At 32.0% G+C, this 22,414-nt stretch overlaps 3 protein-coding genes across 4 annotated transcripts; 2 read left to right on the top strand and 1 right to left on the bottom strand.

The window, feature by feature from the left end:
* Window positions 1–23: 23 nt before the first annotated feature.
* On the top strand, window positions 24–9,835 carry LOC144842059 (scaffold protein ILK-like). 2 transcript variants are annotated; one of them, XM_078698415.1, is made up of 12 exons: window positions 24–89; window positions 1,870–1,960; window positions 2,436–2,601; window positions 3,133–3,228; window positions 4,025–4,121; window positions 4,503–4,583; window positions 5,538–5,623; window positions 6,262–6,499; window positions 7,219–7,340; window positions 7,549–7,648; window positions 7,855–7,985; window positions 8,247–9,835. In XM_078698415.1, the coding sequence occupies exons 2-12, from the start codon at window positions 1,872–1,874 to the stop codon at window positions 8,394–8,396; spliced, it is 1,356 nt and encodes a 451-aa protein (XP_078554541.1). In that variant the 5' UTR covers window positions 24–89; window positions 1,870–1,871; the 3' UTR covers window positions 8,397–9,835. The 2 variants fall into 2 exon arrangements, with proteins under 2 accessions (XP_078554541.1, XP_078554540.1); XM_078698414.1 differs by having other exon boundaries at window positions 44–84.
* A 1,170-nt stretch (window positions 9,836–11,005) lies between these two features.
* LOC144842067 (vesicle-associated membrane protein 7-like) lies at window positions 11,006–16,072 on the bottom strand. Its single transcript, XM_078698425.1, has 7 exons — window positions 15,998–16,072; window positions 15,337–15,541; window positions 14,047–14,184; window positions 13,563–13,653; window positions 13,225–13,292; window positions 12,737–12,829; window positions 11,006–11,944 (listed from the first exon to the last, which is right to left on the bottom strand). The coding sequence occupies exons 2-7, from the start codon at window positions 15,538–15,540 to the stop codon at window positions 11,879–11,881; spliced, it is 660 nt and encodes a 219-aa protein (XP_078554551.1). The 5' UTR covers window position 15,541; window positions 15,998–16,072; the 3' UTR covers window positions 11,006–11,878.
* A 50-nt stretch (window positions 16,073–16,122) lies between these two features.
* Window positions 16,123–18,833, top strand: LOC144842073 (DNA-directed RNA polymerases I and III subunit RPAC2-like). Its single transcript, XM_078698433.1, has 5 exons — window positions 16,123–16,270; window positions 16,675–16,775; window positions 16,891–16,967; window positions 17,425–17,504; window positions 17,743–18,833. The coding sequence occupies exons 1-5, from the start codon at window positions 16,217–16,219 to the stop codon at window positions 17,794–17,796; spliced, it is 366 nt and encodes a 121-aa protein (XP_078554559.1). The 5' UTR covers window positions 16,123–16,216; the 3' UTR covers window positions 17,797–18,833.
* Window positions 18,834–22,414: the final 3,581 nt, after the last annotated feature.

Below are 22,414 nucleotides of genomic sequence, written 5' to 3'. Positions count from 1 at the left end.
GGTAACATTCTCTGACCTTATATGGAAGGAAGGCCAATGTTGACCCTGAAGCCAGGGAGAGTAGGTGCAATCAACCGCGGAAAAGCAAAGTGAGTATTTTTGTGTTCCTTTTTTTAATGAATAAATGTAAGGAGTTTGACACTCGATTTCGTAAATAGTATTATTCATCTTCTGTAGTAATAGTTTAATGTTCACGTTTTGATTTGTGTTGAATGGCATCAGCTTTTGACTTTATATGAATGATATGATCAGATTGATGATAAACAAAAACAGATCAGAGGACGCGCCTCTGAAATGTCATTGACCGATTTAACTGTTCACCTATCCTATCACAGGAACCTCTCTTGTACCCTTGTGTCTTCTTTCGTATTTTGTTAGCAGACTACAAGTGTAGTTAGTAGGCATTGGTTTTCCGGATACAGAGTATGTTGTAAACCAATACTAACCTTCCTTCCTGTATTAAGTTACAAAATGTGTACTACTCTTCTCTCTAGCACTGTTTGTTATGTGTAAAAGTGTAAATCTTTTGTATTTTTTCCAATAAATAAATGTTGTAAATGTTATGCGCGATTTGAACGATTTGCGCAATTTAAAATTGCGCAAATAATTCCTTGCGCAATTTGAATTGAAACATCCCTTTCAAATTGCGCAAGCAACGTATTAAATTGCGCAAGTAATCTGCAAATTGCGCAAGGTTTTTGGACAGATTGTGAAATCATGCACACATATTTTTATAGTAATTTCTAAGAATGATTAAAAATTAAAGATAATATCGCATTTCCTTATTTTAATAGTGAAAATGTTGTTATTGTTAGCATACCAACTAAGACCCGACAAAGGAAAACGAAGCGGTGGTGTTCCCCGGCGGGCGGCTATACTACTCTAGCCTACTACTGGCTATGTTTTGATAGCAAGTCTAAATGGTGGTGGCGGTAGACTATGTTGTGTATTACTGCCTTAATTTTTGTTATTTTTACATTCATTTTGATTTATTTCAAGTTACAATGAGTGATAATATTATTTAATTGTGTATGCCATTTATGTTGTGTATTATACACATGTTATCTTCGCATATATTATGTTTCATTTTGAGTTATTAGTTTCCAATAAATTATTATTGTTAACCAATCGTCGACGTTAACACGCATTCTGTTGCGCATTTTGAAAATGTTACAAATTGTGCAGCGCAATTTGAAATTGCGCTAGGATTTTCTTGCGCAATTTCAAATTGCGCAAGTTGATTGCGCAATTTAATACTGCGCAAGAAAATCCTTGCGCAATTTCAAATTGCGCAAGAATTCTTTGCGCAATTTCAAATTGCGCAAGGAATTTTTTGCGCAATTTCAAATTGCGCAAATCGTTCAAATCGCGCATAACATAAATATTATATAATAAATAAAAAGTAATAAAGAGTAAAGAAATAAAAAACTGATTGTGTTTTGTTGGCTGTGAATGTGTCGAGTGGATACTACACTGTATAATTTTTACTCACATTTTATGATTTAATTGTTCTACACAGTATTATTATTAATTGTTAACCTTTATAAATTCTATATTTTAATTTAATTTTTAATTGTTGCATGTTTATGTCTTGTCATTTTGTATTTTGTGAGTGTCCCTAATGAAAAGCTTTGGCTGGATGGACCACCCTCATAAATATTGTTGAAATAAAAAAAAAATCTAATTTTAATCAACTGAACCTAGCCTTCTAATAAATCTCTTTCACTCAATGAACTATGAAAGTAAAATTAGCTGTAAATTATTGAAGATCACTTCTTCTAACAGAACTACATTGTTAATCAAATATTACAATTAACAAAATAATACATTTATTTTATTAAGTTTATTTTGTTATTTTAAATTGTACAGAGATGGAGGATATTTTTTCTCAGGTGCGAGATGGTAATTCAGTTTATGTTAGGGTGTGGCTAGACAATGTTGAGAATGATCCTAACCAAGGGTAAGTCCGTACTTAAAAAAACACAAGTTTTGTATACAGATACACTATATGATAACTACTGTAGTACACTACTTATTTTTATTATTTTCAATCACATTTGACAGCGGAAAACCCGTTACTAATAGAATGGATTAAAAATATTTAAAACTATATAAAATATATTAAAATGTTATAAAAACAATATCACATACAGTATCTTATTACAAAAACATTATATATGTTCTTATGCTATGATGTTATCCAAATTCCTTCACTTGCACTGATGAAGGGCTAGTGTTGCCCGAAAGCTCTGCTAATTTTTGTGGCTGTTTTACTTATCGTTTTGATTTAGCTTTTCGCTTTTTTTTTTTGTATCTCCATTGAGATCAAGCCACTGATACCCACAGCATTGTCATTTTTTCAGTAATTTGCCTTTGGATTTATATTTTAAATATTTGAAATAAAAATTAACCGATTGACAATGATTTTGTTTTAGTGATGATCACCGATTCAGCGCATTGCATTGGGCCTCCAAGGAGGGACGTACCGGCATCGTTGACATGTTGTTAGCTAGAGGTGCTAAAATAAACTCTACCAATATGGGAGATGATACATCATTACATCTGGCTGCTGCCCATGGACACGATGAAATAGTTATGAGGGTACAGTACATTACATTTCATCAATCAAATGACATTTAAATTATTATTTAATTTATACTGTATGTGGATTTAAATTAAAGTTGGAAAGAGGGCTTTATTTATTTATTTCAACAATATTTTATAAGAATGGATCCTCACAAAAATACAAAATGACAAGACATAAACATTGTTTGGAAGAACCAATATTCACAGCACCCTAAATGCTTTCCCAAAATTCTGGATCCACCCCTGTTATAACAATTATGAGGTTAATCAAGCGGTTTCTATGTTATTTATTTATTTTATTTTTAATATTTTTATTTATGCAACTGCATTGATGGAACACTACACAGAATACTGTACCCCCATTATGCAAATTAGTTGAATAAATTATTTTTATATTAACATACATAAATTAAAAATATATTACTGTATGCGAGCTTAGTTTCTAGCATCATTGTGGATTATAAACCTCATCACAAACGAAGTACTTAAGTGGTGATGCTTAATGCATATATTAGTATGTACTCATAAATCCTCTTTCACCTGCAGCTTATCAACTCCAAGGCAGATATCAATGCTATAAATGAACATGGAAACACACCTTTACATTATGCATGCTTCTGGAATTATGAAATGGTTGCTCAGGTTAGTAATGTGTGAACAAGTAGTTTCTGTAGCTCGCCTTCCAATCCCAGGGTCCATGGTTCAATCCTGGCCTATACACACTGAAAGCAAAACTCCGGAAGACACTCGGGAGTTGATGCCCCGGTGTGTTGGTGTGAAAGGTAAAATCAATCAGGTTTATAACTCAAGACTCTTTTTTACTTCACCCTCTAAGAGCAAATAAAAAGAGAGTAAGTTTACTGTATATATTAGCATGATACTGTATAGTTTATCCATCCTGTAATTGGCCAGTTTCTTGCTGTTGGATGCGTATGAAAAACACATCCAGGAAAGGATGGTGGCATATATTTAATGTGAAAACATTATTTTTGTTATTGTAATGCTGATAATAATTAATTAGGTGGTTAATCTGCCTTAATTAACTTCTTTCGTGCATTGTTATCTTTCTACTGCAGTTACTGCAGTAACTAAATTGTGTGTACTCTTTTAACTGCAATTATTTAGCAATCTTTTTTGAGGTACTGTAATCATACACACTGTTTATGTTAGCCACTTCAACATAAACTTAGCCTGTAAATGTATATAAAGCATGTTCACCCAATATGTTGTAAAGGAAATGATAAGCCTCCCATTGTATAATAAACCATATGTTGTATATCATACTTTAAAAACTCCTTATTTAGTTTGTGTCATTTATCGCTGTTTTTAAACGCATTAGTGAGCCTGGCCATGAAATTACATTATGTAACAAACATAGGTCTTGTTAATGTTTTTATATTGGCACCTCAATTTTAAATAGCATATTTTTTTTTCATAGGAATTAGTGAGCCATGGAGCAAGAGTAACATTATGTAATAAACTTGGACAGACACCATTAACCAAAGCAAAGCCATTATTAGCAGAGAAACTAAGAGGTATTATATAAACACCTAAATAAATTGTTGGTCACATGGCATGCAATAGTACACACTATTGAAGGGTCATTCAATAGTACTTTTTTTTCATTTGGAATTCTCAACTTTTTAGTTAAATACCCACTCAACTTGACTACATCTTTTGGTATCTGAGCCTACTTTAATAAAAGTTTGTAGTTTGTAATTTAATAATTTGTTATCTAGTGAACTAAGAAGTTCACAACCCTTCACCCTCAATTGTACTGTACTGTATTCATTTCCTAACTATTCATTTTTAAAAACAAACATTTTTTGTGTGTTTTTGTCAAGATAAGATATTGATTGATATTGATTAATATTGATAAGATATTGATTAATTTTTATTGATTTATAATCTTGCAGATCGTGCACAAGCTTTAGGGCAAGATCTCACAGTAATTCCGTACAAGACGTCTAATTGGGGTGGCACAAAAACTAGAAGCAGTGAGTACAGTGTGATCTCTAGTATCGTTAATAATGTAACCTCTCGCTACGGCCCTGACTGTACAAGCAAAGCTACAACTAAAATTGTTAAAGATGTATTGTCCCTTGAAACACAAAAAAATGAAGGTCAAAATATTCTAAATTTAAATTGGCCATATCAAAGTAATATTAAAGTTATTCACTTTAAGTCGAAAATTCAAGCCAAAAGCAACAACTTTACGTAATTTACAGGTAAATTAATTTGATTACATTTCGTCTGGAAAATCGTCGCGAGCGAAAGTAAACAAAGATTTCAAACCACGAGTACGCATTATGCATATGCTAATTACGATTGTTTACAACTCGTCACGGTTGAGAAGGTATTTTCACACAGATCGTGAGGAAGTTTTATGATTATGCATACAGAGTAGCCAAACAAGCGCGTTTCATTATGGGATATGCTTTGATCGAAAACTTTGACTGGAAGTCCAAGTTATTTTTTTAACAAAAAAAACGTCTGTATTTCAGTTAAATGATTTTTTTTTCGACAAATTTTTTGTGATAGTTAATAACTATTGTGATACTTCAAAATGACCCACCTTTTTTCGAAATCTGTTTTTTTTAATTTTTTTGGAATTAGTCAAGAGGACAATACATCTTTAAAGAAAATACTGAGTTTATTCACAATTACAATAAACATAGGCCTATACATCATACAACGTACATTTCTAGCCTAACAAATTTTTCAAAACTTTCTATTATTTAAAAGTCGAAGATAGCCAGGTCTCGGGTCCATTCTATTGTCGCCACAGATTGATATCTTCATCAGTACTTCTATGAATGGATGATTAGGTGGGAACACGAACGCTAGTTGATCATACCCAGTACCGTTTGATCATACGATTAATCGGGAAACCACCTTACGACATTACAACTAAAATTGTTAAACAATAAAAATAATTTTATGTTTTTCAGGAGATGCAACTCTGTCCAGGTTTGCTGGCATTGAATTAAAATCTATCAAATTACAGGGACAGATCAATGACAGTGCAGCAGGAACTGTAAGTTGTTTGTTTATTTAAATCTGAACTTATAGAAGGTTAAAGCTCTGTCTACACTATCAAACTAGTTTGACAAAAAAACTGTCACATTTTTTTGTCACTTAAAGTTTGATAGTGTAGACAGAGCTTAAGATATTCAGTATTCAGCATGCATTCAGGTTTGGGGCAATACGTCACAATTACTGTGTATCATAATAACATGAGATTTGTATAGCATTAGTCATAATGGGCTTTACCAACCTTTTTTTTCTTTGTTTTTCAAAACACTTTCAACAGCGAGAAGCCAATTACAGGATGCCTTATAATATAAACAACGAAGCAGAAATATAAAAATATACATAGCGCAAACAACCTCAACAAGCTTCAATTAATATATATATATTGTTTGTTTAAAGTTTGTGGCAATAAATTTTATACACAATACAATTATATCTTATTAAGAGATTTGTATAGCGGGCTTTAAACAGCAAGAAGCCAATCACAGGATTCCTTATATATATAAAACAACAAAGCAGAAATATAAAAATATCATATACAACAAAAAAAAGAAAAGTTTAAAAAGTGTACTACAGAGCATGCATTTTACTATCAGGTGTTTTTTCAATCTGATATTGATTTCTTTCTTGTCTTTATTTCAGATGTACAAAGCATTATGGCAAGGCACTGCTGTTATGGCAAAGATGCTAAAAGTGCGCAACTGCACGTCACGGATAACTCGTGACTTTGCCCTGGAATACCCGCGTCTTAGGATATTCTCGCATCCCAACATTCACCCTGTTTTAGCGTGTGTCAATCAAAGTTCACCGTTGAAGATGGTGACCCTGAGTGAAGCACTTCCTCACGGTTCCTTGTATCGTGTACTCCACGAAGGATCAGGTTAGTTGATTGGTTTTATCTCTTTCTGAGATATTCTTGATATTGGTGGTCGGATAAGGATAAGGACTATAAACCGTAGGTCCAGTGTACACATCTAGTTCATGTGCACTTTAAAGAACCTAGGACATTTAAAGGGTGTACACACACAGCCACTGATTATAACTGGCCACTTTGGAAGACCAGTCATTGACTGAAGAGGTCGCCAAGTATAAATAAATAACAATACAAATAATACAAAATACAATGTTAATATCATTTGACCTGCTTACCATTTGACCTACTTATCATTTGACCTACTTACCATTTGACCTACTTACCATTTTGCCATTGTGTTTTTGCACTGTAGTTACTTACATTATAGCAAATTTAGAAATGTATCAAATGTAAATTGACTAGGGCTACTTCACATGATCGTCACCTTTAAGAAGGATAATGAATGAATTTGCTTAGCAGGCCTTGTCTTTTGAAAATTATAGGTGTGCTACAAATTGCACTCCTCAATACATTCAGGGGTGCTGTAGGTGTGCTGTTTGTATGTTGGTGTGTAGAAGTTTACCAAATTTAAGTGTGTTGTGAATCGCACTCCTCAAGGGCAGTTAAGGAGTGTGTTAGGTGAGTGATCACACTCGCTCGCCTTAAAAGACAAGGCCTGGCTTAGCAATTTGCCGAAATACAGTATAAAAAAACAATACAATAAACTATTAATATGTTGTTTGTAGGCATGGATTTTGACCATATGCAAGCAGTCAGCTTTGCATTAGATATTGGAAGAGGAATGTCGTTTCTACATTCAATGGATCCTTTGATACCTAGATTCTACCTTAACAGTAGAAATGTCATGGTAAGTTATACAATTACTGCAGTAACCATTACTCTTTTGTTGTAAACAACATTCTCTAGTTTGAAATATGGGTGTCTAGAGATCCAAGTTTTCCTGATACCCTTAAAATATTCAGAAAATCTGTGCTAACCTGTCAGATACTGCAGTATTATTGAAAAGTAAATACAACTTTTTTTACAGTACAAATACATTTTTGTCTTTGTTTTAGATTGATGAGGAATACACTGCCAAGTTGAATATGGCCGACACAAGGTTTTCGTTTCAAAATAAAGCCAAGGTGTTTAACCCAGCATGGATGGCGCCTGAAGGTACTGTATCTTTGTTTTGTTTTAATAGATAGAAGTTAAATAGTTGCTTGATTACAAATTCAAAGAAATGTAAAAGCATGACTCTGCAGAAGATCTTTGTCCTGTAGGTAGTAGTTCAAAATATGGATTAAAAAAAAAAGTGACTGACTGACAACAACTATTTGTTATTTAGATTCTTTTTTTAATGAAAACCTCTTGATTTGTAGCTCTTCAAAAGAAACCAGAAGAAGCAAATGTGAGGGCAGCAGATATGTGGAGTTACGCAATACTTTTGTGGGAATTATCAACGAGGGAAGTGCCGTTTGCTGGCCAATCACCAATGGAAATTGGAATGAAAGTATGTGTACATTTTTCTTTACATTTTTAAATTTTTTTTTTTTAAGATAAAAAATTAACAGTACAGTATTTTTAAACGATTATTAGTTACAACTAAAATGTTATTTAAAAAGATGTTAAGAGAATCATGAATGAAAAGCAGAAGAATTTAAAAAAAAGGTGCAAAAATGATTATGAAATTTATTGTTGATATGTCAATCACAAAGTGTAACAGTCAAAAGCAGAATGTCTTTCATACAAAAATAAAACATTATTTTTCCAGATTGTGTGCGAAGGACTACGAATAACGCCACCTACAGGAGCGTCTGCTCACATGAGTAAGCTAATTAGGATATGCATGAACGAAGACCCTGGAAAGCGCCCTCGCTTTGATATGATCCTGCCGATTTTAGAAAAAATGCGAACAGCATAACCAATGTCGTAAACCTGATATCTTGTGTATTTTCTCAAGTTAAAATACATTAAGGGTTTATATACTATTATATATTGTTGCCACATGTACATACTTGATTTTCTTTTTGTATATTTACTTTGTGTACATTGATGATAATGTATTTGTTTATGTTATCCACCCAATATATTTATGTTAGCAATTTAAACCACCTCAAGCATGTTACAACATTGTTGTGTATTTGAACAATTTGTTTTTAATTTACAATTAATGTAGCTGTTCTAGATGTGCTTTTAAAAAATGTATCTTGTGAAATTGTTTTTTTTTTCTACAAACTAATTGAATAATGAGCGGAAAGCTGAACACAAGTTACTGAAAGTGACCTTTTTATATAAAAAAAATGTAATTAAGGTAATTAAATAATATTGACAGAAGAGACTGTGTAATTGTTTAAAGTTCCCTCCAAAATACAATTAGAAATTTTCTACTGAAGTATATGATGCTATGTCATAACAGTAATTAGCCAGAGAACAATACAATTAATATAATTGTAATTTATCGCAAGTTTGTTAACTTTTTACCCTAAATTCACTAAACCTTGTCTTCCTATGATGACTCAAAAATGTATACATAAAAAACTTTATATTTATACTTCAAACATTTTAGATGTATATAGTGTATTCAAATTTACAAATAGAGTATAAATAGTGCATAATTAGGATTTAATGAGGGGGAAAAAACAGTACAGTTTATGAGTATATTCATTCGATTTTATGCAGTTTTTACTATAATTTAGTGCATAAAAATTGTGAAACTGTATTTATAAGCTTATTAGTATCTGAAGCAAGGACCTTAATTACTCAATTTCTGTATATAAAAAGAACAACCTTAGAGCTTGTATGACTAACATAGGCTTCCATTGAAATATTGTAGTTTTTTATTTATTTATATTTTCCATCAGACTTTTTAAAAAATAAATTCTATATAGTAGTAGACGAGATTTGCATTTTAAATCATTGAATTTGTAGCAAGTTCAGTGCTTTGAAAAGACACAGTATTTTAATATTAGAATAATTAATTATTGAAGAAAATGCAAATTTGACAGAGCTTGTAGCAGGGGTGAATCCAGGGTGTAGTAGGTTCACAGGCTCCTGCCTTTTGACAGCTTAAATGCTATTATATTATAAAGTACTTTTTGATATCTATTTTTGACAGGGACTAATATTCATAATATTATATGTTGGGTGTTGCCCTGTTTAAAAATCCTGGATCCGCCCCTGGTAGTGCCAAATAGCATTATTGACAGTTACAAATTAAAACTAAGTATAGTATTCTGACAAACAAAAGCAAACTTTTGCATGAAAGAAGGAGGACAATACACATATTTATATTAATTAACTGGTGCTAACTGCTTGTATTAACTTACCAGTAGGGAATTAAATCTAGTGAAATCATCAAAACTATATATTTTCTATCGTTTATTTCATTGTCTACTATCAGTCACTTTATTCTGAAAAGAGATCCAAAAATACATATGCATTTTTGATGAGTAATTATAACAGAATTTGCTGATTTTCACCAGACAGACAACATAGTATGTCTCAGTCTATCCACCTTTTGTTTGGACAAATTTCAATATACAGTATCATTAAAATTCTATAATACAGCATCCCATTGTGACAGCTGTATCAGAGGCCATCTAACATAACCATATCACACATGTGATGCATACATGGCACTATTTACATAACTTCCCATTGTGGAGATACAGTAAGCTTATAGAGAATCATAATGTACAAACATTGAAACACAGAAAACAAGTTTTTTTGCAAAGTGCTAATAGTATCAGTTTATTAAGGCAACCATTTAAAAATAAAGACATCAAATTAATATTTTTGCCAATTGTGTATTTTACTAATATCATATTCATATAATTTTTTGCTAAATTCATTTTATCAAAACAAATCTTGAGACAATTGTCCATTTTATTAGCCTCTGCTTAATCTTGCCCTTATGGAGGAGTGTCTTGATGTATGTGGATAGCTTGGGAGTGTCTCCTGGTGTATGGGCCTCTTGCGTGTATCTCCTTGCATGTGCAGGCCTCTTGGGAGTATCTCCTGGTGTATCGAGGCCTCTTGGGAGTGTTTTTCTGTGTGTAGGCCTCTTGCGTGTATCTCCTTGCATGTGCAGGCCTCTTGGGAGTATCTCCTGGTGTATCGAGGCCTCTTGGGAGTGTTTTCCTGTGTGTAGGCCTCTTGCATGTATCTCCTTCCATGTGCAGGCCTCTTGGGAGTATCTCCTGGTGTATCGTGTCCTCTTGGGAGTGTTTTTCTGTGTGTAGGCCCCTTGCGTGTATCTCCTTGCATGTGTAGGCCTCTTGGGAGTGTCTCCTGGTGTATTAAGGCCTTTTGGGAGTGTCTCCTGGTGTATAGAGGCCTTTTGTGAGTATCCCCTTGCATGTGTAGGCCTCTTAGGAGTGTCTCCTGGTGTATCAAGGCCTCTTGGGAGTGTTTTCCTGTGTGTGTGTCTCCTTCCATGTGTAGGCCTCTTGGGAGTATCTTTTGTCCTCTTTCAAGAGTTTCCTGATGTATGTTTTCGCCACAGGGCATATACTCTCAGTATTTGCTATATATCTAACTATCATGTTTATTTGTACCACAAAGATAGCCGTAAAGAACATTGCATGAAATATATTACATTAAGTAAGATTAACTAAAATTTAAAAAACATAATTTAAATATTAAATAAGAAATTTTACAATTTACATATATTATGCTGCACTGAACGTATAAAAAAACAGAACAAAACATGGACGGTCCATGAACAAACAATAACAATTACTTTGTACAGCAAAATACAGCTTAGTAGTTTAATACTTAGCTACTTTTTGGTTTTAACTAAAAATATATTTCATTTTTTTAAACAAATATAATTTGTCATCATGCTGGAATTAAATTGATAATGATATACACATAAAATTATTTTTACACTTTAATTGGTCAGAACCAAGAAAAACGACAGATTTAACAACAATTAGAATAATCTGTCAAATAAGCTAAATGTACCATACATGGTGTATATTAACCACAGAATGGTGTATATCAACCACACCACAGTGTGTATATATGCACCATGGTGTATATAACCGTACAATGGTGTACATCCTCCATGATATAACTCCACCCTTGTATATATAACTCCACTCGTGTATATATAACTCCACCCTTGTATATATAACTCCACCCTTGTATATATAACTCCACCCTTGTGTAAATAACTCCACCCTTGTGTATAAGTCCATATTCAAATTAGGAATCATCCATGCAGTCGTGAGGATATATAATTTCAATGTTTCTTGTGTAACCTCAGGAAAGAACTGCAGGCAGTGTAAATGTGTGGAAGACAGCCGGTGTAGCTACCTCAAGATCCCCGTCTAAAAATAAGTTGATGATTTCTAGGCAACATTGGGTCACTCATTTTACTGATCTCTGAAAGTTGTTTTGTTACTTTACACATTTATTCCAAGCTAAGCCACCACAGGCTGCTGAGATGATGAAGTAAATAACAAGCTGAAAAATAAACAACATTTATTGTATTGTTGTTCATTGATTTTCCACAAATAATATATATATTTCTTTATAAATCATTAAATGTGGATGGTGGTCAAAATAAGTCTAGAAATAGACTTTTTTAAGCAAAGACCACTATTACCAAAATAGAAGAAAAACATTACAATGAGGTTATTAAATAAATAAATAGAAAAATATAATTAATAAAACAACATTTATAATAGCATTAGTTAACATTTATTTACTATTTTAATATTAAAAAACAACCTTAATTTGGTAACTGTACTTTTATTGTTTTATACAAAAATAAATGATCAGGGAATTTATCATAGTACTGGTAATGGTTTTAAAGTCTGAATACAGAGTGTGTTACTCATTACTGTATTGCATTATGTACCAGCATTAAAAAAAATGTAATCTGTAAAACAGCTTGTTTATAATTTGTTTATGAAAATAACACATAATAAAAAAAGGTCAGTTAGAATTGAATAGAATATTGGTAATTACTGTGAGGGTACTGTAGATGTATCAATATCACTATTTTCTTGTATTTGGGTATGCTCACTGCACCAATAGTTAACACCATGATATTTACAAAATTGTGAAAACAAAACATGCCAATCAAGATATAAACTCAGCCTTTCGATATACTGATGCAATTATTATGCTCAAATCAGGTTCAAGTACTTATTTCTATTCTAATAACATGCATACAAAAATGTATACATGCTCTTATCTCATAAATCCGAAACAGCAGATACTTATACCAAGGAGAAGTTAGCTTATACTTACAATTATAATAACAACAAGAATGATGGTAAACTTGGCATTCTTTAAACACATTGATCGGGAGAGGTTTTTACTTGTCTTCTTAAATGTCAGTGACTAAAATAAACAACACATTTTAACTATTTAAACAATTGACAATACATTCATTTCTTCATGTTTAGTAAAGTTATAATCTCAAGAAGTGCAGAGGTATAGAAACTAGTTTGACAAAAAGTGTGATGTGCCCAAATACGGTAGTGATATGACATCATTGTGTCCATATTTGGGCATATCACATTTTTGTCACATACAATTTGATAATGTAGACAGAGCTTTAAACAGCAGTACACACTAAGCATTGCCTAGCGAGTTAAATTCAAAGAATTATGACATTGCATTTTATTTAAAGTGGACTCTTAAAAATCAATTCTTTTGAAAAACTGCATGGGTTATTCTTTTTTAAAGTTGTTATGTTAGTTACTGTAATAAAATGAATAATGTATGCTGCTTACACTAGCTTCAAGGTCTTCAGTCTTATCAACAAGTAATTCTAAGCGTTCTCCCCTGTTTGTTATCGTATCTGAAACAACAATTTATTACAGGTAAAGCAATACAGTAATGATATATACAGTCGGGTAAACTCTCCCAATATTGGACTCTCTGAAAACTGGTCTACAGTAAATGGTCCCAAATTCCTTTTTATAATAAAAACACATTCCGAATACTAGAATTTCTGAAAAATTAGACATATTATTAAGCCAGCCCAAGGTGTCTGGTATAGGGAGAGTTGACTGTATCAATAATTGGTATCATCCCAGGACATTGTTCAAAGGTCAAACAAGATATTTACCAATATTTTTAACCATAATCCTGTTTAATTCATCTAAATCATTCTGTACTTGAGTTAGCTTGTCACCGCCTTTGTTGTCTGCAAATTTCATCTGAAAAAAAAAGATTAACAATTTTATAAACGTTTCAAATAAACATGATGGTGTAATATAGATAGCTATTGACAGTAACTGTATTACACTGATAAAATAAATAAATATTTAAATTATTTTTTAAATTAAACAATTGTAGGCCTAGAGGATATCTGTCCACAGGTTGGAGAGGGGTGGCATATACTGTACACCAACAATAGTCTTTAAAATGTCTTAATTATATTAATGTATTGTTATTTTGCTTGAAATACTTGTTATATTTCAGTTAGAGATTTTTCCAAATAAAATGGACATGTATTTTTATTGCATTAGGCTACAGTATCTACAATTCTTATTATTGTAAAATTGACAAATTGCCCTGCTAGTGAGGAATGAAAAATGATAAATATTTACCATTTCTGTTGCTAATATCTGTGAGAATTCACTATTCATTGCAAAAGGCAGGGCTGTTTGTGCTCTAGATCCATAGTTGTTGGAAAACTTTCTGGATACTTCACTCAAATACATAAATGCTTTAGACCGCTGGAAATCCTAACAAATAATAAAAGTGCATTGTTTATTTAAAGACAAAAAAAAAAACATGAAAAATTAAGATTATTTGAATAGGCCATTTTTCAGTTTTAATAAAGTTATTCACTTCTGTAGAAAAACAAACAGAAATAATTATTTCACTTATAAAAAGACAAACGAAACAGTTAATTTTAACCAACAACTATCGTCTGACACTGACAGACAATTTAGGTATATTTTGCTTTAAATTACATTTTCTTCAGGGATTTGTTTTGTTTTTGATCCAGTTTTTGGTAAAAGTGAATAACTATTATGTGACATTAAAATGACATATTAAAAAAATGTTTAGGGGAACAATACTGTATATCTATAACAATCGGTCAAGAATGTTGTTGCAAAGGCCTGGACATTGTAGTTCTAGTTTCATGTTAAGAGAATTAATGTAAAAACACTTCCTTTTTAAGAAAATCGATATATATAGCCAATTATGTAGATAATAATGAAAGTGAAAGTGTATTAATCTCAACATTAGTATACAGTGTCTTAAGTTATTTCTTTAATATGCTATATAGACATTATATTTATTATAATTTGATATATACATTGTCATTGTGCAATTGGGACTGGACCGTTTTAGAGGTTTTTACCACCTGTTGGTCCTACCTTTCACTAATATGTGTTTTGTCTTTTCTGTATATGCATTGAAGTGAGAAGTTGAATAAATAAATATATAACTCAAAGATGAGAGTGCATCATATTGTACACAGTGTACTCATACTTGTGTTTTATTTTGTTAATTTTATGTGTGATTATGTTTATTTTCAATATGACCAGAGATTTTTATGCAATGTTCTATTTTTTGCATTGTATTTGTAATTTTCAAAATTTAGGGACAAGGGGCTTTCAAATCGCCAGATCTTTTATTGTCATACAAACCAAAATAGTGCAGTATGAAATTTGTCTTCTTGTTGCGAAAGAGAATACACTTAATTAATAGAAAACAAGTTACAACGCATGCAAAATACAATAACATTATCAACAATGAATATACTAATAATCTTATCTAAGTTTGTTTTTATTAAATACACTGACTGCTGAAGGTAGAAAGGAATTTGTGGCCACTTGTGTATTTCAACAATTTTATCGATAATCTATCTCCATTAAAATACTCACATCATCTGTGATGCATAAATACGTGATCCTGTCTTCTGTTACATAGTGGAATAAGTAGCTGCCATGAGAGTATGTCAGTTTGGCGTTCTCGGGTGAAACTTTTAATAAAATCTGCTCCACTACCTCCGAGAAATTCCCCTGGCATGATGCGTACCGTGCAAGTATGGTAGTCCCTCGTGTGACCGTTGCATACAAGATCGACATTCTGTAAATTCATTTTTTAATGAGTATGTTAAGTTAAGTTAATATAGGCTTAGGGGTTACATTATTACAAAATATATTTTTATCATATATATAATAATAATTATATATAATTTATTATTACTGTAACTTAATTTAACATTCCTTTTAAAATTAACTTTTTTAGGCCTACTCTGCTGCAGCAGTGCTGATTAAATATTATTGCAATTTATTTTCCTAGGAGAGTCCTACCACAGGGATTTTGGCAGTCACAGACTGTTTAGTGGTGGCTGGCCTAGCCTATCCTCCTACTACTAACTCGAGTGGGCAGTAGGCCTCCTCTAAAACAGTACAGACAGGCCTATCTATTGATTGGCCTAGCTAGCCAGGAAGAGTAGTTTATGCCACCAAACAAACTCAGTTTTCTTGTTTTAATGATTCAAGTAAAGAGTGTAGGAAATAACAAAATGTACCAATCTACCTGAAATGGTTCTTGAAACTTATATCATCACAAAAACATTACAAATATTTTCTCAAAAACTCAGTACTGCTACGTAAATTCCGTGTTGAAATTTTGTATTGTCACATGATGATGACCCATGTCGTCATCTCGTCAAAAGGTCATAATGAATATTCATAAATTAAATACGCACGTCCGTCGTCCACACGTGTTTTTTTTGTGTCAGATTAATTTTTAGAAATGGCAAACAGTCAGAATGAAGGTTTAGATGGAAAAACAAGACGACTAGAAGTTGTAAGAGTATATGTAGTTTTCTATTAGTCATTTACTAATTCAGAAGGACAGTATTTCACAAATAAAGCATCGGGCCAAGCTAGGCCAAGTTGTCCTGCGGCGGTGTGGGTGGTTGTTTATACTGCTGCTGCAGCAAGTGATACATTTAGCTAGTAGGCCCAGTTGTAGGGCCGTTTCGTCCCTTGTCGAAAACCATTAAATTATATAGCTATACGAAGTAGTACATCATCACATAATTTTAGTAAATTTAGGCCAATAGTACAGTGGTAAATGGGTCTAGCTACTTGTTTTAAATATTGTTTTGTAAATAAACTATGTTTTAATAAATCAACTATGTTTTAATATAAATCAATCAAAATGTTATTATGAATTGCTTTATATTTAAAATTCATTCCTTTTTTAAGGTTCAAGCTAAAGACATTGAGGATGAGACGTGTGCAACTTATGTCATGCGTGGTGAGGACCACACACTTGGAAACTCTCTCCGATACATGATAATGAAAAAGTATGCATTTAAAAATAGACAACATATGTGGCATTTCCATGAAAACATATTATTCAATTTCAAATATAGCAAAAATATTATTACAAAATAATGAATGAAATTGTTTTCATTTTAGCCCAGATGTTGATTTTTGTGGATATTGCATTCCTCATCCAACAGAAAATAAGATTAATCTGAGAATACAAACGAAGGGTAAGCTCTGTCTACACTATCAAACTATTTTATGTGAGAAAAAAATGTTTACCAATGAATCAAACTCACCGGACTAATTATTTTAAAATTCTTGTCTGCATAGATTAAATCAATTTAATTGCAGTTTTTTCTTTTGAGAAAGTTGTTTGCTGCCACCACAGTTTATACATCAAATATCCATGGCGAGCTACAAAGTACATGCATACTTTGGAGTTATGTTTATATACTATTAAAAATCATTAATTATAATGTCTGAGTTTGATAATTCTGTTGTCAAACCAAATTAAAGATTCTCAGAAAACGTACAGCCTACACATAGTTACTGTTGCTGCCAAAACATCGCCAACAAAATGTTGAATAATATTTCGAAAGAAGGTTTGGTTAATGGCCAATGCCTAACTTCATTAAAAACTAAATAATTACACATACTCCTTTTCCTACTTTATGGTTTTTTTAGGAGCAAGTACTTCTGATGTTCTTCGAAAAGGTCTACAAGATTTATCATCTCTGTGTGAACATGTTTTATCCACATATGAGGTATGATCTTAAGCTCTGTCAAACTTTTTGTATGTACTGTATATAAATGTGATGTGCCCATATATGGATACAATGACATATTACTACCAAAAAAACAATTTTATAGTTTGTTTTAGACTTATTAATGTCTCTGTGTACGGACACATTTTAATTTTTACCTGTCTTACAGTTTGTTTAAAAGTGAGATTTTAATAATTAAGAAAATGGCGAAATTTGTTTTTTTTCTTTCTTTTTTTAGACTAGTGTAGAAAACTACAAAAGAAATCAAGAAGAAGATATGGAGACATCATGACAAATTAGCAGATCATCTCACAGATTTCAAATCATTCTGTTACTACAGTGTACTTGAAAGTACCAACCCCATACAAATTGTGACCATTCTTACTGTAGTATTGTCGTGGCACTAACAATAACATTAAAAATGTTAAAACATTGAATATAGTATGTTCAACAATTAATAAATTAAACATTTTCATGAACAGATTAATGTAGATATAAATAAAAAATATTTGCATTTATTAAAAAAGAAGATCAAACGATAAATAAACGATCGACTAGATCAATGAAAAAGGGATAAAAACAGTAGACCACAAGAAAGTGTAGCGTAGAGGTTGCACATAACTGTAATGATACAGCGATATATGCAATTTTCAAAATAGAAGGGTGATTATCAGTATTTGAAACGGCGCAAGTACGACGGCCGGTAAATAGATTAATGCTCGAGACACGACGGTCGGTAATATATAAAACGTGTGCACACTTAATAACAAAGGGCGCGAGAGTACGGCCGTCGGTCAAGAAATATCAGCACTATATGAAACACGCGCACCCTCAAAGCTCGCGAGTACACGACGGCCGGTAAATATGTGAAACGTGCGCATCCTCAAAAGGCGCGAGTATGATGGTTGGTATCATAGATCATACTCCATTTGTAAAAGTTACGACTTCTAGAATGTTATTGTTATTAACATTAAAAGGATGTCTAGAATTATAGTAGAAATGCATTATGTACAAACAAATACAATTTTTTTTTTACAATTTTACGTGAAAGACTCGTGTTTGGCGTGCTGCTGTGTACGTGATCCGGCTTGTCTCACTCAATTTGCGGTTGGCTTACTTTAATTGACGTACTTACTACTGTATATCTATCATCTTTACTAATAAGATCGGGATTAGATAGTTTACTACTTATCTACATCTATTCTGTCAACTACATCACGCCCATGTAGTTTTTAGCCTTTGGAAATTTTCTTTTCCAGACTTTTTAAATCACATATTGACACTATCTACACTTTGTACTATCCGTGTCATAAGCAAACGTTTTAAAAATAAAATTATAATATTAAGAAACTGTTTACAATTTTATTTGTGTACTTTTCGAGTCAAATTGCTGATTTACTGGAATGCTTAATTGATATAGGCATATCCTTACTGTATATAGAATATATTTATATAAATCCTTAGCGTCAGTTATAATACCTATGTTACAACATTCTCGATATTAATTTAGTATTGATGTAAGAACTGAAGTTAATAGTTCGTAACACCTTGCCCTTTAATTGGACGTACTATGCCTAATCATGGAGGTTCAGTATTATACCTCGAGTGGTCTAATGGGATTATACATAAGCATATGACTGTTGCATGTGACATAGGTGAAGTGGGGAAATTACAATTATTCCTATTTAATCAAACAAAACCACACACTTCAATACAAAATAAAAAGCGTTTAATTCAATTATGTACTTCTTCAAAACATTAATGTTGAAACAACAACTTAATATCGTTCAGGTAACATTAATGTATCATAACAGTTAGACATTGCCAGATGCTACACATACCACTTTATTGCACACATCAAATGGTATAGCTAAAAATGCAATACAAGACTATTTACGTATATAAATTCAGTTGTCGCTAATCACATTTAGCATTTTGTTTTTAGCAAAAATGTTCCCTGAAAAAACTCGAGCGTTTAGGTTCACACGTTTAAAACGGCTTGTGTGTCTGTTTTATTTAGTTGGATTTATACAAACACATCCTAGGGTAAAGTATCGGCTTAAAGTCACAAAGGAACGTTGCCGTTGGAGAAACCACAATAATAATGTTCAATAATAAAATAGTACTCATTAAAAAGATTCATTCGGTTGGTATTCCAAATAAAATATAATAGTTAATTATATCTCAGCCGTAATAGTAATAGTAAATAACGAAACATCAGGTAAATAAAATAATCGTTATTTACTATTACTATTACGGTTGAGATATAATTAACTATTATATTTTAATAAAATAGTACTAATTAGTAATAGTATAAATAATTTTGTTGGCGGTGCTTCTTTGGGTAACATAATGTGTTTCCAGATCCCTAGTCCACTTCAATTAACATTTTACCCCCGGGAAAGAGTAAACTACAGAGTATATCCTGTTGAAACTGTATATTCATGAACTGGCAATACATACTATCTTCATCGTTCTTTCCAAATTCTTCGAATTATTTAACAAGTTCAGAGAAAATTAATTTGTGATAGATGAAATTGTCAATGAGATTATTAAGTGTTTTAAAAAAGTCGGCTTAGTAAGAGTGTTTGCTTTTATTATTGAACAATCTCAGTTTTCCTTCCTCGCGCTACTAATGTTCTCAATAAACTAACATTCTGATACTGCTGAAAATATTCCATGAAAAAAAATAGGAAGAAAGCTTGAAGTTACACTTGTGAGGTCCGAGGATAAGTTGGGATTATTAACCCGGTCAGCTAATCCCAAAGCTGGTTGTGTTAAGGTCATCTGGACTAAGGTAAGCGAGAAAGTAAGTTCAACAACCCAATGGATTAGTCAAACCATCATTGCTACCATGTGTCAATGCCCGAATATATTAAGAATAACAACAATCCGATACGTCATTCGTGACGTAAAAATACAATTTTAGAAATGATCATATAGGCTTACAGACACAGGTAGGCCTAATATTTATTGGAGAATAGTGTCTAAATGCTGTTTGATCTCAAGAGGCTTTCAGGAAAATTCTCAAAGTGTTGTTTAGTCCATTGAATGGTGACAAACATCCACACCATTGCGCTGAGATGTCGGATAGACGTGGTCCACAGAATTGCGGATCTACAGGAGGGCCTCATAATTCGACGATCAATATTTTTACTGTTATCTGTATGATCAATACGTTAAAAAAGGTCACGACCTATTCCCAAAGTTTACTAGACAAACTAGTTAAAATGAGTCATTAAAAAGATACCAAATCCATATTTTAATTGTTATAGGCTGTAAGTCAAGGAGTCGTCTGGGACTTATTCCGAGGTCGTACTCCATAATCTCGCAGACGACAATTGAATTTCCTCACGTGTTATACAAGGATATGACGTCATGTTTCTTTAACTTTTTCTACTAGGAAATAATATGCACCTGATAATTTCAAACTCGATCTACAGAGGATTGTTAAACCTAGTATTCCAGAATTTTTAATTTAATTTATTTCTTTCTCTAAAAATACTTATTGGAATCGAAACAAACACAAGGTACGCAGGACGCAGGTAGTAGAACAATGACATGATGATTATCAAATCAGTTGAGAAAAGTGAAACTTGAAATTGTAGACACAAGGCAGGTCACCAAGTTATATAATTTAGTTAGAATTGAGAGTAATTTAATGCTAACAAAAGGGCTATACTTTTATAATGTCTTATGCGCTCTGCTTGATGCGCTGGTCCAATTAGAATATAACTATAGGCCTACTTGGCCTATATAATATCTATAAATATTTGGAGCTTATGATAGTCTACACTGGCAAACTTTAGTTTGCAAACAACAATTTTCATTTTTTGGTAGTACACATCGTTTATTAATAATAATGTCAACAGTAATACTGATATGCAGCCAAAATGTGTGATTGTTGATTTTTTTCCTAAATGAAAATAACCATGAAATAAATTATATTTATTTCCTTCATGAACTAACTTACAAAAAATGTTAATCAGTTAAGTAAATCAATAATAAAAACTCATACCATTATTTCCATATCGTTCTCAAGCAGAAATCATGAATAATTCATGAGATTAATTAGGCCTACTCCATAGGACATTATATTGGCCACTATCTAGAATTTAAACGTTTAAAAACTATTCCCTATACCACATAGTTGTTTTTATATTCTTGTTTTTGAGGTCTAGAATTTTTTTTTCATTCGTAATAACATTCGTGTTTATTCTCAGCCAGTATTTCCTGTCTTAGGCGCTACAGCAAGAAAGCAGCTAAAAAGATGATATTGAAATACTTTAACTGTCATCTGCAGGAAATCTTCAAATTATCACTACAGATCACTTTCCTACTATAATATTATTTTTCTGTGTGCTAAATACAGAATAATACTTTTGGAACTACATTACTTTATCTGGACAAATCTGTTTGCAAGTGCGTTTATATTTCTGCCACACCTACATCATTTATGTTTGTTTGTAAACAAACTTAACAATATATAGTATTCACTCTGAAGAAAGTGCTCGTGAAATGAGCACTGAAATTGTTAGTCAGGTCAGTTACTAATTTTGGTTTGTCAAAATAGAATTTTTAAATATTTTATAGAACATTATCGTTATTATACCAATTTTGATTGCGGGTAAGCTGGTTGTTTTATGGGGTATAAATGCAAACCTTTAGCACCATACAGTATAGGCCTATTTGATTAAGGAATTAATGAATTATTATAGTTTTCGTTATGCAACCGACCTAATTTGCATATTAATTAGAAAATATGATAATAATGACTGTTTCCAAAAATACGTGTGTTCATAATTAATAATAAATTTAAAACTACCAAAGTCTTTAATCTAAAACAGAGCTTTGGAATAACAGATACTAAAAAAATCTTCATACCGCTTTCTGATTGGACGACAGATTCC

The sequence above is a fragment of the Antedon bifida genome, chromosome 5, assembly GCF_963402885.1.
Source record: "Antedon bifida chromosome 5, ecAntBifi1.1, whole genome shotgun sequence".
Taxonomy (NCBI): Eukaryota; Metazoa; Echinodermata; class Crinoidea; order Comatulida; family Antedonidae; genus Antedon; species Antedon bifida.
The sequence above is the reverse complement of the archived record's forward strand: the minus strand, read 5'-3'. Positions and strand labels throughout refer to the sequence as shown.

What these genes read in the sequence shown, in the direction of transcription:
- LOC144842073 (XM_078698433.1), top strand. Translation starts at nt 16,217, where the DNA reads ATGGCAAACAGTCAGAATGAAGGTTTAGATGGAAAAACAAGACGACTA. An exon ending in AAACAAGACGACTAGAAGTT is followed by an intron (nt 16,271 to 16,674) that starts GTAAGAGTATAT and finishes TCCTTTTTTAAG; the next exon opens with GTTCAAGCTAAAGACATTGA. An exon ending in ATGTTTTATCCACATATGAG is followed by an intron (nt 17,505 to 17,742) that starts GTATGATCTTAA and finishes TTCTTTTTTTAG; the next exon opens with ACTAGTGTAGAAAACTACAA.
- LOC144842059 (XM_078698415.1), top strand. Translation starts at nt 1,872, where the DNA reads ATGGAGGATATTTTTTCTCAGGTGCGAGATGGTAATTCAGTTTATGTT. An exon ending in ATTAGCAGAGAAACTAAGAG is followed by an intron (nt 4,122 to 4,502) that starts GTATTATATAAA and finishes ATAATCTTGCAG; the next exon opens with ATCGTGCACAAGCTTTAGGG. An exon ending in TTAACAGTAGAAATGTCATG is followed by an intron (nt 7,341 to 7,548) that starts GTAAGTTATACA and finishes TCTTTGTTTTAG; the next exon opens with ATTGATGAGGAATACACTGC.
- LOC144842067 (XM_078698425.1), bottom strand. Translation starts at nt 15,540, where the DNA reads ATGTCGATCTTGTATGCAACGGTCACACGAGGGACTACCATACTTGCA. An exon ending in ATTTATGCATCACAGATGAT is followed by an intron (nt 14,185 to 15,336) that starts GTGAGTATTTTA and finishes ATTATTTGTTAG; the next exon opens with GATTTCCAGCGGTCTAAAGC. An exon ending in CTGAAGACCTTGAAGCTAGT is followed by an intron (nt 12,830 to 13,224) that starts GTAAGCAGCATA and finishes TGTTTATTTTAG; the next exon opens with TCACTGACATTTAAGAAGAC.